General features: G+C 40.6%; 1 protein-coding gene across 1 annotated transcript in view; it reads right to left on the bottom strand.

The window, feature by feature from the left end:
• The window catches only part of scn4aa (sodium channel, voltage-gated, type IV, alpha, a), a 43202-nt gene extending 30663 nt beyond the window's left edge, over positions 1-12539 (bottom strand). The window contains exons 1-9 of the mRNA XM_024387013.2: positions 11738-12539; positions 9425-9543; positions 9145-9234; positions 8834-8962; positions 8139-8230; positions 7133-7405; positions 6959-7022; positions 6510-6651; positions 6071-6268 (exon numbers count right to left, since the gene is read on the bottom strand). Coding sequence (XP_024242781.1) covers positions 6071-6268; positions 6510-6651; positions 6959-7022; positions 7133-7405; positions 8139-8230; positions 8834-8962; positions 9145-9234; positions 9425-9543; positions 11738-11992 — 1362 coding nt within the window. The 5' untranslated portion in view covers positions 11993-12539. The remainder of the gene's footprint in view (positions 1-6070; positions 6269-6509; positions 6652-6958; positions 7023-7132; positions 7406-8138; positions 8231-8833; positions 8963-9144; positions 9235-9424; positions 9544-11737) is intronic.
• Positions 12540-14253: the final 1714 nt, after the last annotated feature.

Here is a 14253-nt window from a genome sequence, read left to right as displayed (position 1 = left end):
GTACCAGCTAAATTGCAGTGGTCTGACGGGATAGGTCCATTTCTATGAATTCTAGTTCTATGACTGAAATGACACAGTGTTGTGTTTCAACCAATGGTGGGCACAGCACAACACAAAAATCCCAGCGTGAGTTTACATGTTTTTTGATAATTGATGTTAAAAGGTTCAAATCTGTAATATTTTTTATTAAAACACTTTTATTTAAAAAAATGTATACAATAGTTTGATAACTCTGTAAGCTTTTAAATGATATCAAACTACTTAAGTAAAAATAGTGTAAAGTACTACTTAAGTAGGTTTTGGGGGTATCTGTACATTTATATTTTTGACTACTTTTACTTCACTACATTCCTTAAGAAAATATTGTACTTTTTACTCCATTCCTTTACACCCAAAAGTACTCGTTATATTTTGAATGCTTAGCATGACAGGAAATTAGTCCAATTCACGCAAGTAATAAATCGAACGTCCCTGGTCATCCCTACTGCCTCTGACCTGGCAGACTCACTAAACACACATGCTTCGTTTGTAAATTATGTCTGAATGTTGGGGTGTCCTCATGGCTTTCCGTAAATAAAAATAAATGAAAAATGGTTCCATCTGGTTTGCTTAATATAAGGAATTTGAAATGGAATATACTTTTACTTTTGATACTTAAGTACAGTGGGGCAAAAAATGATTTAGTCAGCCACCAATTGTGCAAGTTCTCCCACTTAAAAAGATGAGGCCTGTAATTTTCATCATTAGGTACACTTCAACTATGACAGACAAAATTAGAAAAAAAATTCCAGAAAATCACATTGTAGGATTTTTAATGAATTTATATTTGCAAATTATGGTGGAAAATAAGTATTTGGTCACCTACAAACAAGCAAGATTTCTGGCTCTCACAGACCTGTAACTTCTTCTTTAAGAGGATATGGAGACGCTAGCGTCTCAACTGGCCAATTGCCTGGGGAAATGCAGAGCGCCAGATTCAAATAAAATTCTATAAAATTAAAACTTTCACTAAATCACACATGTAAGATACTCAATTAAAGCTACACTCGTTGTGAATCCAGCCAACATGTCAGATTTTTAAAAATGCTTTTCGGCGAAAGCATGAGAAGCTATTATCTGATAGCATGCACCCATCTGAACCAGTAGTAAACAAAAGAACTAGCATAGCAGGCGCTACACAAAACGCTGAAATAAAATATAAAACATGTATTACATTTGACGAGCTTCTTTGTTGGCACTCCAATATGTCCCATAAACATCACAATTGGTCCTTTTTTTCGATTAATTCTGTCCATGTATACCCAAAATGTCCATTTATAAAGCACGTTTGATCCGGATAAAAAACAGCTTGCCAAAACACAACGACACTACAAAACATTTCAAAAGTTGCCAATAAACTTTGCCAAAATAATAAAATAAAATAATCAATCAAATTGTAGACGGGGCAATCTGTATTCAATAGAGCAAGTAAACAAACCATGCACCTTTTTTCGTCTTGCGTAACTCTCAACAGTGTAACGTTGTTCCAGGATGTTCGTTGCACCAATGATTAACTTCAACCAAATTCCAAAAACTGGTGACATCCCGTGGAAGTCGTAGGAACTGTAAAATGGTCGCTATCAAATATATCTTGGCAAAGACAATAGAGGGAACGGTCAGAGGCAAAAAAATAAAAAATCTGAACAGTTATTCCTCAGGGTTTTGCCTGCTACATAACTTCTGTTATAGTCAGACATGATTGAATCAGTTTTAGAAACTTCAGAGTGTTTTCTATCCACACCTACTAATCATATGTATATAATATATTCCTGGCATGAGTAGCAGGAAGTTGAAATTGTGCACGCTATTTATCCAAAAGTGAAAATGCTGCCCCCTATCCCTAAGAGGTTTTAAGAGGCTCCTCTGTCCTCCACTCGTTACCTGTATTAATGGCACATGTTTGAACTTGTTATCAGTATAAAAGACACCTGTCCACAACCTCAAACAATCACACTCCAAACTCCACTATGGCCAAGACCAAAGAGCTGTCAAAGGACACCAGAAACAAAATTGTAGACCTGCACCAGGCTGGGAAGACTGAATCTGCAATAGGTAAGCAGCTTGGTTTGAAGAAATCAACTGTGGGAGCAATTATTAGGAAATGGAAGACATACAAGACCACTGATAATCTCCCTCGATCTGGGGCTCCACGCAAGATCTCACCCGTGGGGTCAAAATGATCACAAGAACGGTGAGCAAAAATCCCAGAACCACACGGGGGGACCTAGTGAATGACCTGCAGAGAGCTGGGACCAAAGTAACAAAGCCTACCATCAGTAACACACTACGCCGCCAGGGACTCGAATCCTGCAGTGCCAGACGTGTCCCCCTGCTTAAGCCAGTACATGTCCAGGCCCATCTGAAGTTTGCTAGAGAGCATTTGGATGATCCAAAAGAAGATTGGGAGAATGCCATATGGTCAGATGAAACGAAAATATAACCTTTTGGTAAAAACTCAACTCGTCGTGTTTGGAGGACAAAGAATACTGAGTTGCATCCAAAGAACACCATACCTACTGTGAAGTATGGGGGTGGAAACATCATGCTTTGGGGCTGTTTTTCTGCAAAGGGACCAGGACGACTGATCCGTGTAAAGGAAAGAATGAATGGGGCCATGTATCGTGGGATTTTGAGTGAAAACCTCCTTCCATCAGCAAGGGCATTGAAGATGAAACGTGGCAGGGTCTTTCAGACATGACAATGATCCCAAACACACCGTCCGGGCAACGAAGGAGTGGCTTCGTAAGAAGCATTTCAAGGTCCTGGAGTGGCCTAGCCAGTCTCCAGATCTCAACCCCATAGAAAATCTTTGGAGGGAGTTGAAAGTCCATGTTGCCCAGCAACAGCCCCAAAACATCACTGCTCTAGAGGAGATCTGCATGGAGGAATGGGCCAAAATACCAGCAACAGTGTGTGAAAACCTTGTGAAGACTTACAGAAAACGTTTGACCTCTGTCATTGTCAACAAAGGGTATATAACAAGTATTGAGATAAACTTTTGTTATTGACCAAATACTTATTTTCCACCATAATTTGCAAATAAATTAATTAAAAATCCTACAATGTGATTTTCTGGATTTTATTTTCTCATTGTGTCTGTCATAGTTGAAGTGTACCTATGATGAAAATTACAGGCCTCTCATCTTTTTAAGTGGGAGAACTTGCACAATTGGTACCTGACTAAATACTTTTTTTGCCCCACTGTATATTTTAAACCAAATACTTTTAGACTTTTACTCAAGTAGAAATTTACTGGGTGACTTTTACTTGAGTCATTTTCTATTAAGGTATCTTTACTTTTACTCAAGTATGACAGTCGGGTACTTTTTCCACCACTGATCTTTTCCAATGCTAAATACATGGATGTCTCATGGTATGGTGGTGTATACAAAATGGGTCAACTTTGAGCACCTCTGTCTCCTAAATGTTTTGGTATTCAGGTCCAAAAATCACTTGCTGTCTACTTCTTCCCTTGGTAAACACGTATGGAAAGTGTTGTTTAAATCAAAAGTGATTCTGTCAAAAAGTTATTGAATTCAAATTGATTTACACTATTGTACATTGTCAATATTGCGATTTTGATGTGAATTTGATTAAATGTGCAACCCAAGTGATGTAAAGGATAATACTTTGGGTTTAGTGGGCCAGCATCCCTGACACAAAGAGAAAGAGAAAGTAAGTCCAAGCTATCCCATTTGGTAGCCATTCAATATACCATCAGTCAATTGCCCCAACCTAATGATATGTACATTATTCCATATATACTGAGAGGCTTCAATTGTATTTACATAGTGTTCAGTTTGATGTCATCATTTCTCATATCTTTTAAAATTATTATTAAACTTTTACTTTGACAGGGAAGTCATACTGAGACGAGGGTCTCTTTTTCACATGAGCCCCGCGTAAAATACATAAAACATATATACAATACACAAAATTACACAACAAATTAAGAAAAAAAAAGAGACATTGATCAACAGAGGTCTCTGATAATTTCTCTGAACTGACCAAGGGGAACCAGAACATCTAATTTCAGAGCTCTCTATGAGTTGTTCCCCAATAAAGGGCGCAAAAAAAACTAAAAGCATCTTTACCCAACTCTGTGGAGACTGAAGGGACCTCCAGTGTTATCTAAGCCTGTGACCGGGTTTGTTCATTTGTAAGTCCACATCTAATTAATAATGATAGATACATAGGACGTTTCTGTATGAGTGCTTTGTAAATAAACAGAAGAGAATTCTGCTCTCTCCTTACATAGAAAGAGGCCCAACACACTTTTGATACAAAACACAATGGTGAGTTCTATAACCATCACCAGTAATAAACCTAAGGGCACAATGAAAAATAGCATCTAGTGGTTTAAGTGTAGATGCTGCTGCATGCAAATAGATAATGTCCCTATAATCTAAAATAGACAAAAGTGGCCTGGACGATTTCCTTCCTATTAAAAAAAGTCAGGCATGCTTTCTTTCTGTAAAAGAAACGAGCCTTGAGCTTTAACTTCTTCACCAGCTCAGTGACATGTTTTTTTTTTATTTGTTTTTCATCAAGCCAGATATTTGTAGGAATGAATTTGCTCAATTTGTGTACCGTTCAAACTAGTCATACAAATTCATTTAAATCTGGGTTATGGGGTCTAGAAAAAAAGCATGCATTTATTTTTGTTTGCATTTAGCACTAACTTTAGATCCAATAGTGACCTCTGCAGTGCTAGAACATCTGATTTTAAATTTGAAAAGGCTTGGCCAACCGATGGAACACAACACTATCAAATAAAAAATAAAATAAAAATGTTTTTTTTACAGCATTACCAATGTTATTTATTTAGATTGTAAACAGTAGTGAGCCGAGTATCAAACCTTGAGGCACCCCTTTATGCAACTCAAGGAACTCAGATTTGACCCAATCAACCTTGATGGCCTGAGTTCTGTCATTGAAATAATTAAGAAACCATCGGCTAGCATTATTATCCAACCCTTTCAAGGGCAACTTATTCAACAGAATAGCATGGTCTACAGTATCAAAAGCTTTTGACAAGTCTACAAACATTGCAGCACAATTCTTTCTATCATCTTTGGCATTTGCAATATAATTAAAACAAGCATGGCAGATGTAGTGGTACTATGTTTAGGTCTGAATCTGGATTCATTAACCTTAAGAATACCATTTACCAATAGAAAATACTGTAAATTTTTCTTGACCAATGATTCTAGGATTTTAGCAAGACAAGGGAGCCTGGAAATGGGTTGATAATTATCAAGATCACTACTACCACCACCTGTAACGGCAGATTTCCTCCTCTTCTTCTGAAGAGGAGGTGTAAGCAGGGATCGGACCAAAACGCAGCGTGGTAAGTGTCCATATCGTTTATTATAAAACATAAACTGAACACTAAGAACTACAAAACAATAAATGTGAACATGAACGAAAACCAAACCGAAACAAGTCCCGTGTGGTGACAAACAGACATGGAAACAAACCAACAGTGAAACCCAGGCTACCTAAGTATGATTCTCAATCAGAGACAACTAACGACACCTGACTCTGATTGAGAACCATACTAGGCCAAAACAGAAACCTAAACATAGAAACACAAAACATAGACTGCCCACCCCAACTCACGCCCTGACCATACTAAATAAAGACAAAACAAAGGAAAATAAAGGTCAGAACGTGACACCACCCTTTGTGTCCATAGCTAATAAGGCAGCAATAACTTTTGTTTCTGTGAATTGCCAAAAAGGAAAACTCTGACTACCATTTCCCAAGTCATGTGAGGTTGACTGATCATCCATCGAGGCAACTGGAGGCTCTATGTGGGAAGAACAGTCAACTAACTCACCAAGACCATTATGACCGCCATTATGACCAAATCTGAACTTTTTCAGTAAAGACGCAGGAGTCTAAAAGTCTAAAACTACTTTTTTTTCCAGAATTTAGAGGGATCACTAACAAAGTCTGCCATAGCTCTAAGATAGTAGTGTGATTTGGCCTGTTTTGTCATGAGGATATGCAGTAGCTGTCACCTGACCTGGGCTTGGATCCTGTATTGCTCCAGAAGCCTCTGAAACTCCTCCTCCTTATCCTGCGCCTCTTTCAGAGTGGCCTCGTTCTGCTCGTCGTAGGCCATGGCAACCACGGCCAGGATGAGGTTGATGAGGTAGAAGGAACCCAGGAAGATGACCAGCACAAAGAAGATCATGTACGTCTTCCCCGCTGCTCGAAGTGTCTGCATACGAAGAGGCATGCAAAGACAAGTTTGGAGGATGACACAAAATGGTAAGTCAACATGCAGTTTGTAGACCTCATGAAATTCCTTTTAGGCACACTCCCTGCAGTCCCTTTCGAGGAATGGAGAGCGCTCACATTTTTACAGGACAAAGTCCAGGAAAAGTCAAACTTAAGGCTTAAATTTGTACCTATGAAACAATTTATCATTCTATACTATATTATATATTGTAAGTACCAACCAGTTGGAACAGGTTCTCCCAGTAGTCCTGCGTCATGAGTCTGAAGAGGGACAAGAAGGCCCAGCCGAAGGAGTCGTAGCTGGTGTAGCCGTAGTTGGGGTTTCTCCCAGCCTTTATGCACGTGAATCCTTCTGGGCACTTCCTATCAACAGTGGTGGGTAGCGGGTGAAGAATCAGTTTGCACACAGCCGGCCACCCCTCCCTGACCCCACAATCCTCAACATCTAGAATGCTGCTTGTCAGAGACAAGAGCATAACTTATATCTGATAGTTGTATTGTGTGTATAGCTTACATAACATTTGACTACTTTTCCAATAGTGTTCTGTTTGCCCACAGTGGTGTGCATCCTTCCATCAAAACCCTGATATTGCTTTACTAAATGTAAGAAATACATTCATAACTCATCTTTGCATCATTGTGCCATTTGTGTTATCACAAAGTAACATACCCAGCATCAGAGCTGTTTCCGCAGAGAAGAGCATCCAGACTACCTTCCAAATAGTAGTGGTTCTCTATAGCCGAAAGACAGAGCAAATCAAACACAAACTAAAAGTACTGTTCATACCGTCACATCAGCCTGAAGTAGAGGAACAGATGACTTGTCTCAGTGGTTCAAACGCACCTATATTGCTGATGTACTCCTTGAAATCGACAGGAACAGTGGAATTTGATGTTTCGCCGAAACCCATGGTGCCGTCAAGCGACGAGGTGAAGTTGTAATCGTCGAACACCGTTGAGTTGAGGATGGGCCATCGGACACACTTGTTGCGCAAATTTCCCATGAAGAGTTGCAGGCCGATGAGCGCAAACACGGCCAGGGCGAACACAGTGAGGATCATCACGTCTACCATTTTCTTTACAGACTGGACCAGGGCGCCCACGATGGTTTTTAATCCTGGTCAAATGGATGCATGTCAGTGACACATCTGCAGGCCGAGATAAACCAGATCGTGCATAGTGGCTCTGATGGCTTACTGGTTTCAGCATGATGCTGTCAACACCAAGGTTATATTTGACTGTGTAAACAGTAAGTTGCTTTGGATACTATTACTATTATTATCTGACATCACAGTGTCAATAGTTCAATAAGTCTGAACGTGTGCATACAAACCAGGTCAATTATTTGAAGACATATCAAGAAAACATTTTGATATTGACATCAGTTTGGCGAGTCTCAACAAGAGCTGCAGATGAAACAACCTGGACTCGGGTAGAGGTAACATGGTAAATACAAATCTGCTGATGATATATTACGAATTCCAATTTGCTGTGGCTAATGTTAGTTAGGTGGGAAACGGTTGGGAGTTAGGTTAAAGGGTTAAGGTTAGGATTACGATTAGCTAACGTGCTAAGTAGTTGCAAAGTAGCAAAACATTTGTGTAGTTCCAAGTTACTACTTAGCTAAAATGCTAAATTTGAAACGTGATGAGATTCGAACACGCAACCTTTGGGGTTGCTAGAAGTTTGCGTTATACGCCTACCCATCCACCTCGACCAACCACCCTACTTTAGTTTTTTCCATCAGTGACCTTCTGTTTTATGTAACCATTCCGAAAGCAACATATCATACTAATTAAGATAGTACATGTAAATCTGGGACAATGAGACCAGGCTGGATGAAAACATACCAGGAATCACAGTGATTGTTTTAAGGGCTCGGAGTACACGGAACGTCCTAAGGGCTGACACGTTGCCTAGATCAACAAACTCTGTGACGTACCTGTGGAGAGACACACAGTACAAGCAATATATTAACATTATTTAATTGTGGACTGACTGACAGTGGACAACAGTGGACCTGTCACTGAAGAACGTCTTGTGTGTTAAAAAACGTTACAAAATAGTACACACAAAAATCAGACATGGTGTTCGCTGTGGTATATGATCTCTTTTTTTTTATAGAATCTATTTTTATATTGGTCCACTTCTTGGGCCAAATGGACGCACTGCTTGAGAGGGTGGCCAAAACCATTTATCCATCTCGCAACAAGATGTGTTGTATATCACAAACTATTAGATTATTATTTAATTTTTTTAGCATTATTATTGGGTATGTTTTAAAATGTTTTACATTTGTTTTTTTAAGATTTATTCATAAATGTATTTAAATGTTTTTGGCAAAAATGCACAGAATGTATTTCTTAAATATAATGTGACCAGGGGGTCATTGCAAAAATAAGAATTTATCAATTTACTTACTTGGATAAATAAAGGCTGGATGTATAAAATGTGTTAAAAAACATTTACTAACCATTCCAGTTTGCTAACAATTATATCATTTGTGAAAGAGGGTTGAGAGCCAGTCGGGTGATTAGGTACTCACGCCATGCTGATCACCATGAAATCCAGCCAATTCCATGGATCTCGAAGGAATGTAAAAGGGCCGACAACAAAGCCTCTTGACAACACTTTGCATGAGGCCTCAAAGGTATAAATACCAGTAAAAACATACCTGCAATGAGAAAACAGTATCTTTCCAATGCACTACTTCTGCAATTCTCTCTCTGTGAGCTACATTGTAATTCAGAGATAATTATTTGTTTACATGACTTAAGACACTTGGAACCATTAGATATCGTGCAATAGCCCTTTCAGGAATCAATTCTGAAATTCAGCACAGGTTGGTATACTTACTCAACAGTTTTACTCCATGACGGTGGGTCGCTCATCGTCATAAAAAAGCAGTTCGACAGAATGGTAATCATGATGAACATGCTAAATAACTTAATATAGAGTCAAGGCAAACCGGCGGGCACACTGATTGTACTGCAAAAGACAATAGTAACATCAAAAGGTCACTAAACCCTGATGGGGTACAGCTTTATATACAGTACACAACAATATAAGACCATCCTTCTTACAATCACCCCTTCCCTACACAGGGCAACTAGAGTCCCTACACTAAAAAGGATATGAATGTATGAGAATTTTAATGGCTCCTCTTCTAAGATGATTGAAGGGGCTTAGAATGTAGCAAGCTGATTCAGCATTGAACCTGAAGATTGTGTTTCCTTTGGTGATCACGATAAAGGTCTGGAAAAACACAACATGAAAAGACATTACCACACTGCTAAGTGAAGGACTAAAGTAACAAATTGTAAATAATAACGATTAAACTCTGCACAAAGCTTACATGGTGGTAAAGGATATTACATGCACAACTTATGGAATCATATTTGTCAAGTCATCCACCCTGTCATATTGCAGTGACACTCCAGCAAGCTAATCCAGGCTAGCATCCTAGTTTGCTAATCCCTTTTAGCCCCCAATTCATTCTATCACAGATAAAGGAAAACTGCACTGTAGGTTTCACCCAGAATTTTAAAGGATAGGCTTGGTTTAGTGGCAATATCCAATGACAATGTCCCTGAAAGAACAGTGTGTGTGGGGTGTGTCTCTTTGAACACATGAAGTTAACACCTCAGAAGCAGCATTAACGATTGAGAACCTTGTGAATCTCGTGAACCCGTAGTGTGGTTTTCCTTTATTAGCAAGTGATCAAATTGGGGTCTTAGTGTGCAACACATGTACAGTCGTGGCCAAAGGTTTTGAGAACTATTAATTTTCACAAAGTCTGCTGCCTCAGTTTGTATGATGGCAATTTACTCCAGAATGTTATGAAGAGTGATCAGATGAATTGCAATTAATTTGTCATGCAAAGGAACTGAATCCCCAAAAGAACATTTCCACTGCATTTCAGCCCTGCCACAAAAGGACCAGCTGACATCATGTCAGTGATTCTCTCGTTAACACAGGTGTGAGTGTTGACGAGGACAAGGCTGGAGATCACTCTGTCATGCTGATTGAGTTCGAATAACAGACTGGAAGCTTCAAAAGGAGGGTGGTGCTTGGAATCATTGTTCTTCCTCTGTCAATCATGGTTACCTGAAAGGAAACACACACCGTCATCATTGCTTTGCACAAAAAGGGCTTCGCAGGCAAGGATATTTCTGCCAGTAAGATTGCACCTAAATCAACCATTTATTGTATCGTCAAGAACTTCAAGGAGAGCGGTTCAATTGCTGTGAAGAAGGCTTCAGGGCGCCCAAGAAAGTCCAGCAAGTGCCAGGACCGTCTCCTAAAATTGATTCAGCTGCGGGATCCGGGCACCACCAGTACAGAGCTTGCTTAGGAATAGCAGCAGGCAGGTGTGAGTGCATCTGAACGCACAGTGAGATGAAGACTTTTGGAGGATGGACTGGTGTCAAGAAGGGCAGCAAAGAAGCCACTTCTCTCCAGGCAAAACATCAGGGACAGACTGATATTCTGCAAAAGGTACAGGGATTGGACTGCTGAGGACTGGGGTAAAGTCATTTTCTCTGATGAATCCCCTTTCCGATTGTTTGGGGCATCCGGAAAAAAGCTTGTCCGGAGAAGACAAGGTGAGTGCTACCATCAGTCCTGTGTTGTGCCAACAGTAAAGCATCCTGAGACCATTCATGTGTGGGGTTGCTTCTCAGCCAAGGGAGTGGGCTCACTCACAATTTTGACTAAGAACACAACCATGAACAAAGAATGGTACCAGCACATCCTCCAAGAGCAACTTCTCCCAAACATCCAAGAACAGTTTGGTGACAAACAATGCCTTTTCCAGCATGATGAAGCACCTTGCCATAAGGCAAAAGTGATAACTAAGTGGCTCTAGGAACAAAACTTCGATATTTTGGGTCCATGGTCAGGAAACTCCCCAGACCTTAATCCCATTGAGAATTTGTGGTCAATCCTCAAGAGGCGGGTGGACAAACAAAAACCCACAAATTCTGTTAAACTCCAAGTATTGATTATGCAAGAATGGGCTACCATCAGTCAGGATGTGGCCCAGAAGTTAATTGACAGCATGCCAGGGTGGATTGCAGAGGTCTTGAAAAAGAAGGGTCAACACTGCAAATATTGACTCTTTGCATCAACTTCATGTAATTGTCAATAAAAGCCTCGGACACTTATGAAATGCTTGTAATTATACTTCAGTATTACATAGTAACATCTGACAATATCTAAAGACACTGAAGCAGAAAACTTTGTGGAAATTAATATTTGTGTCATTCTCAAAATTTTTGGCCACGACTATGTCAGCTGTCATGACATGTCTAAATATAGTATCTTCGGGATAAGTCTGCTTTGCTTGAGTCATGACTGTGTAAAAAATTTTTTAAACATTTTTAAAAAAAAGTTTCTTTATTACAGTCCAGTGAAATTGCTAGGTGAGCTTGAGGTGTCCTGGACTGACCTTCTGTGCTTTGTAGAAGGGGTCTATGTCCTCCAGTGGTGTGTTAAGCATCTCCGTTGGGGCGTCTCCAAAGATCATGGGCAGACTCTTGCCGGCTTCCAGGTCTTTGCTGGGCTCCGACGGCCCATCACCTACGTACCCCTCTACTTCCGCGGCTATTCTCTTTTCCTCCATGAGCCTCTCGATCTCTGCCAGGGATTCCGGGGTGAAGCGGCGGAACGCATCAGCGCCTGTGGGAGGGAGCAGGGGTGCCATCTTCGCATTGCGAAGAGATACCACCACACCAGAATCGCTCTAGTCTAGAGTGAGCTATAGAAAGAGAAAGAACGAGGGTGAGAGTCGTCCACAGAATTAAATAGAACACATCTCTATGGAGTCATAGCCATGGCTGGTTCTCTCTAGAGCAGTGTTCTTCAATCATGGTCCCGAGGACCCACAAGGTATGTATGCGTTTGTTCCTGCCCAGTGCTAACACACCTGTTTTTAACTAAATTAGGTGATTAGTTGAATCAGGTGTGTAATTACTGGGCTGGAACAAAACACTGTGGGTCGCCAGGAGTTGAACAACACTGTCCTGGAGTGAGAAGAGAAACAGAGGGAGGACTTTTACAGGAGGAAACCATGCAATAAGGGTATTTTTAGAGAAGGAGAGACAGTGAAAAGAGATACTTTCACACAAGGGTCTCTATATAGTGAGCCAGGATAAGAGGGAGAGACAAGATTGCAACACTCTGGTGTTTCTAGTCAAACCTGGGTTCATACACTATTTGAAATCATTTCAATAATTTGAGTGTTTGCTTCAGCCAGCCAGGAGTGCCAGGGGGGCAGGGAAGGGTTGGAACTTTTCCACCGGCTCTATTAGTTCCATTCCAACAGGCACGCTCAATCGAGCACAGTGAAAGTATTTGAAATGATTTCAAGTAGTATTCTGAACCTAGTTCAGTTTCTAGTTCACACTAGATACCCAGTCATTCACACTAGCAAAGTGTGGTGTATCAAACATTGGTTGTCTGCATGCCATAAAACGACAAAGGCTGCTGAGCTAAATCCTAGGTATTAGCTCAAAAATGTAACACAAATTGTAGAGTCTCAGGCACGATTCCTCATCACACGATCGTGGTTCACCAACCCTCCTATGTTACACTTCACCACCTTTGACCTCCTCCTCTACAGAACAACCCCAGCAGCTGACAGGTATTAAGTGACCAAATCCAGGTCATCCCAACAATGCCACTGACCAGTTATTGAACCTGTGTCTGCGTGCCACACCACTGCATTAGCCGATTGAGCTAAAGCCTAGGAATTAGCTTGGGGAGTAAACGGTAGACTTCAGGCAAGGACATACCATCTCATTAGATTATGCTAGGGTAGACAAACAGTGTGTGTATCAGCATGCCAGCCTTCTGTGAGAAAAAACACTTCCGTCTTTGTTACACTTCACCCCCCCACTTTGACCTCCTCCTTCTCTCCGTAACAACCCAAGGAGCTGACAGACATCAGCTGACCAAATCCCGGTCACCCCACCAATGCCACTGATTAGCTATTGAACCTGGGTCGTCTGTGTGACACATGACTGTATTAGCTGCAGGGCTTAAGCCTATCGGTATAAGCTCAGGGAGTTAATGCAAGACTTTAGATCTTAGGCAAATTTACTCATAACATGAGCATGTTTCACTGAACCACTTCCGTTACACTAGTATCGAACACATTAACTTCTCTTTGCTACCTTAAAACATGACATTGCTATATTTGTGTAGATGTCACACAGTCTGGACATATATCTTATGCATACTCTCAAAGTAGCAATTATTTTCAGTATACCTTTGATTAACAGTACACAACCAGAACATCAGATCTGCCTAATGGGTAGGCCCATCCACATTTGGGATGAAATCGTTGCTTGGGATACATGGTGCCAAGTCCTTTACCATTGGCATCGATACTTTTTGCAGTGGAGAAACAAAATACAAAGATTAATTACGCACTTACTTGTAAGTATCATGCTTATCTGTGTATATGTGCAGGGACATGTGTGTATAAGTGTGTGCCCGTGTGTGAAAGAGTGCATGCAGTGCTTGACTTGGACTGAAATAGGTGCTGGTACACATTTTGTGTGCCGATACTGTTTATATTTAGGTGCAGGAACCCCACAATACTTTTGAGCTAATATTCTATAAGAGGTGCAGGAACTCAAGCAGTAAAAAAAAAATGTGAGGTGCCGGCACTCAGCTCCGGTGAGCTCCTGCCCAAATCAAGCACTGAGCATATGTGGTATATTTGTCTGCGACTTGGTAACGATCCCAGGCTTGAATGCCTTGATCTAGATCCAGTCCCCATAAAAATGGTTTACTGATCACATGAGCATGTTTCACTGAACCACCTCTGTTACACTGTTTTATTCAACACATTAACTTCTCTTTGGTACCTTAAAACATGACACTGAGGCCATTGCTCTACTTATGTAGATGTCCCACAGTCTGGACATATATCTTACGCATACTCTCACAGTAGCAATT

This window comes from Oncorhynchus tshawytscha, linkage group LG24 (assembly GCF_018296145.1).
Source record: "Oncorhynchus tshawytscha isolate Ot180627B linkage group LG24, Otsh_v2.0, whole genome shotgun sequence".
Lineage (NCBI taxonomy): Eukaryota > Metazoa > Chordata > Actinopteri > Salmoniformes > Salmonidae > Oncorhynchus > Oncorhynchus tshawytscha.
The sequence above is the reverse complement of the archived record's forward strand: the minus strand, read 5'-3'. Positions and strand labels throughout refer to the sequence as shown.